This window comes from Limulus polyphemus, unplaced genomic scaffold (assembly GCF_000517525.1).
Source record: "Limulus polyphemus unplaced genomic scaffold, Limulus_polyphemus-2.1.2 Scaffold5317, whole genome shotgun sequence".
Taxonomy (NCBI): domain Eukaryota; kingdom Metazoa; phylum Arthropoda; class Merostomata; order Xiphosura; family Limulidae; genus Limulus; species Limulus polyphemus.
Genome location: NW_013670927.1, coordinates 23,932 through 28,368, shown reverse-complemented (window position 1 = coordinate 28,368; position 4,437 = coordinate 23,932). Strand labels below are relative to the sequence as shown.

General features: G+C 29.1%; 1 protein-coding gene across 1 annotated transcript in view; it reads left to right on the top strand.

Moving 5' to 3' along the window:
* The window catches only part of LOC106472422 (chromosome-associated kinesin KIF4-like), a 62,772-nt gene that overhangs the window by 34,822 nt on the left and 23,513 nt on the right, over positions 1 to 4,437 (top strand). Inside the window, 3 exon segments of the mRNA XM_022400995.1 lie at positions 1,402 to 1,460; positions 2,394 to 2,502; positions 3,530 to 3,592. Coding sequence (XP_022256703.1) covers positions 1,402 to 1,460; positions 2,394 to 2,502; positions 3,530 to 3,592 — 231 coding nt within the window.

The following is a 4,437-nucleotide window of genomic DNA, read 5'->3' as shown; positions in this document are numbered from 1 at the left end:
AAATGATGCCCTACAGTAATTACTAAATGATGCCCTACAGTAATTACTAAATGATGCCCTACAGTAATTACTAAATGATGCCCTACAGTAATTACTAAATGTTGCCCTACGGTAATTACTAAATGATGCCCTACGGTAATTACTAATCGTAGCATTCATAGCTGGATTAGTTGAAATGATGCCCTACAGTAATTACTAAATGATGCCCTACAGTAATTACTAAATGTTGCCCTACGGTAATTACTAAATGATGCCCTACGGTAATTACTAATCGTAGCATTTATAGCTGGATTAGTTGAAATGATGCCCTACAGTAATTACTAAATTTTGCCTTACAGTAATTACTAATCGTAGCATTCATAGCTCATTGAAGAGAATTTAGAAAAAGTTAACATTTTCTAAGAAATTATTTTTCTGGGAAGCACTGCACGGGAAAAATGTTTGGATTGTTCTTTTTAGTCTTATGCAACTCATTTCATCAAACTTTTTGTAAATTCTACTGATATAAACTGTAATGTTTTTATATATATTAAAAGTGGTACCATTTATTGGAAAAATAATAGTTTTTTAAGAACTCCAGTAAAGATATAATCAAGCCCATATGTATAGTCCTAATGAAAGTTGTGTTCTTGTTGTAAGGAGAATACCTTTATTTAAAATTGTGTTATATTATAAAGAAATGGTTGTTGCACATACCAAAATTATTTTTCTAATTGTCTGCATCTTGAATACTCAGTGTGAATTTTTTTTATGGATTTTTATTTCTGATGCCATTCAATAGATGGTGCAAGAGTTTTGGTTACATACATAGACACTGAAATACATGCTACGTCCATGATAGTAAGATTGTCTGTGCTGTATATGTTACACTTATATTCAATGACATTTTACAGGTGCACAAACACTACAATAAACACTTTCTTATCTTCAATTTCCAATGCACATTTATATATACCATCTGAAACATTTAACATTACATTAATAAAAACACATATTTGTATATGATAAAGAAAGTATGTGATATAGTATTTGGAAACCCTAATACCAGCCTTAATGAACCTATTGTATTATTACTATTGTAACTTTCATAGCTTAGATGTAATAACTTTACATAAATTAGATTTTAAAGTGAGATTTTTCAATAAGAATGTGGAAAATAAAGTGTAAATTTCAGTTGTTGAATTATAACAGTTTCATCTGATTGGTTGAATTAAGATTCATGTAAAGAATTTAAAATTTGTGTTTCTCTGATTGTATATAGCTATAATTTCAATAAATGAAAAAAAATCTGACACTGAAATAATAATTAAAATACAGTATTGAATTCTATGGTTTTATTTTTTAAGGCCATATACATATTTCAGTAACACAACGATTTAATACAAAAACTTTCTAAAATAGGCTGAAATTGCGAGAGAACGACTCAAGCAGAAACTCGAAGAACTGAAAGAGCAGACTGGGTATGTTTTATTACTGTTTGTAGGGGGATAGCTCAAGTGTAAATGAATTACCTGACTTGTTTCACTTATATTTGTTAAACTGTATTTAGAATAAAATTATGCACTTAAAATGTCTAAGGATTATTTCTTTATTCATACATATTTTGTATTTCAGTGTCACTGATTTGTATGTAGAGAAAAGTAAGTTAAAGATGTTTGTGTCTTAAAAAAATATAGATCTCAGCACAAAATTTATACTTATCTTTCTGTTAAAAATGCCCCCCAGTGGCACAGCGGTATGTCTGTAGACTTACAATGCTAGAAACCGGGTTTCGATACCCATTGTAGGTAGTGTACAGATAGCCCAATGTGTAGCTTTGTGCATAAATTCAAACAAACAAACTGTTAAAATAATTTATCATTTATTAAAGTAAATTTTTTAAAATGGCAATAAGAATAATTCAAATTAGCTTATATCATTAATATTTTGATTAGTTTTTAATTATTAATAAATCCCAGTCCCACCAAACATGCTTGCCCTTTCAGCCGTGGGGGTGTTATAATGTGACGGTCAATCCCACTATTCACAGTAGCCCAAGAGTTGGCGGTGGGTGGTGATGACTAGCTGCCTTACCTCTAGTCTTACACTGCTAAATTAGGGACGACTAGTGCAGATAGCCCTCGTGTAGCTTTGCACGAAATTCAAAACGAACAATTCATTAATAAAAATTAGTCAGCTGTTCTAGCATAAATATGTTTCACTGGCTACAAATAATGTGTAAATTACATAGTATATCAGTTTTAGAGTTGTTTGATGTCCTAAAACAGATTGTTGATGACTAGAATAATTTCCAATTCAGATATTCTAGTATAAAGTTTCAGAAGTTGCTTATCTCTCTCTTTATATATATATTGTGTGTGTGTGTGTAAATTGTGTATTTTTATCAATTTTAGGATCACTTTTGATGCTATCAACCAAACTTTTGATGACCAGAATAATTCTGAATTCAGAGAGAAGCTGGATTTAGTAAAAGATCTACAGAAGAAGATAATAGACTTACAGGTTTGAGTCAATTATTTAATCAACAGCCAAATAATAGACTTACAGGTTTGAGTCAATTATTTAATCAACAGCCAAATAATAGACTTACAGGTTTTAGTCAACAGCCAAATAATAGACTTACAGGTTTGAGTCAACTATTTAATCAACAGACAAATAATAGACTTACAGGTTTTAGTCAACTATTTAATCAACAGCCAAATAATAGACTTACAGGTTTGAGTCAACTATTTAACCAACAGCCAAATAATAGACTTACAGGTTTTAGTCAACTATTTAATCAACAGCCAAATAATAGACTTACAGGTTTTAGTCAACTATTTAATCAACAGCCAAATAATAGACTTACAGGTTTGAGTCAACTATTTAATCAACATTATTTTCTAGAAAATAAAAGTGAATTTATGTTAATATTTATCCCATTTTTCTTAAGTATTATCGTATAAAATAATGCATTTAGTGTAATCTTTGCAAAATATGATGACGTATTATAATCCAGTTTATGTGCAGGACCTAATCTGAAGTGTGAAATTGTTTATTTATCAAATTCAAGATCATAATTATAATTTAAACATGGTAATATCTGCAACTAAAAAAAACGATTGTTATAACACAACAGAACATCATCTCTAAATTTTTTATATGAATACAAATATATGTATCTAGTAAAAAAAACAAGCTTGTGCACATATTTTCCATGTAAAGTGTAATTTAAACTTGCTCTTAGTAAAAAATGAATTTTGAATATTTTTAGTACTTTTGTTGTGATAACTGTATTATGAAAATATATGAAGGACTAAACTTTTGTAAACAAATAATAATAATATGACGTGAAATAGTTAAGTATATAATGAATAAACATTTCATTCTGTGTAAATTTTGTGCATCTGTTTAGGTGTTTTTCAGTTGAAATATTTAATTGTACTAAACAGATTACAAATCCACTCTGATCCTGTTTAAAAGGTGGCTAATTGCTGATTCTTTGGAGCAGAAATTGTAATAAATGATTCGTATTTCTCATTTATTACAGGCTGAGCAATCCAAGAAAGATCAGGAATACATTCTTTACTCACCAGATAAGTCAAAGAAGCAGGTATGAAAGTTTTTTTTCAGTTCACTACAATGCTTTAACGTCTTCACGACTAAAGATCCTTTCCTAACATGGAGTAAGAAGAAAATTACAGTATTCACTTTCTAATATAACATTAAAATAGTTTCAATCTTTAATAGTTTACTTCTACCATTTACAGTTTACAGGTCAGTTTGGAAAACTTCTTCAAAGGTCATTCTTTAGACTTATAAAAGCCAGAAATATGCTAAAAATATCCTATATTTGCGTGTGTGTGTGTGTGGAGTATTCAGGTACAATAATGGCTGACAGACACGTTTAACTCTCTCAGCATAGGCTCATAATCATTTTGTTTTTGTTATATTTTTCATGCTATAACTTGTAAATTAGAAAGCATATCTTCATGAAATTCTGCATATTATCAGTAAACATTACAAGGCTTTCATATGCAAAATATCAGATTTTTTATGTAATTTTTTCTATGCCTTTTTTCTTTTCACATGTTAACTATCCAACATACAAAGTAATTTTGATTTTAAGATTAAAAATACTTTTAACTTTTTATGCATCAGAAATTTTTCAAATTTCACAAATGAAATCTATAACATCCAGATAGTTATCAAACGTTTCTTAAGAACAAACATTATATTTTATCTGTTATTTTCCCTAACAAATCTCTGTACGGATTAGGTCGATTTGACCGATCTCGTAACCACCATAAAAAATTAGGAAATATAAATTATGCCTTTTTTGTTGTAGAATGACTACAAATTATAATATGAAAACATAAATGTTTAGACTAAATAGCTTAAGTCTCATAACATTACACACACACACACACACACACACACACACACACACACACACAC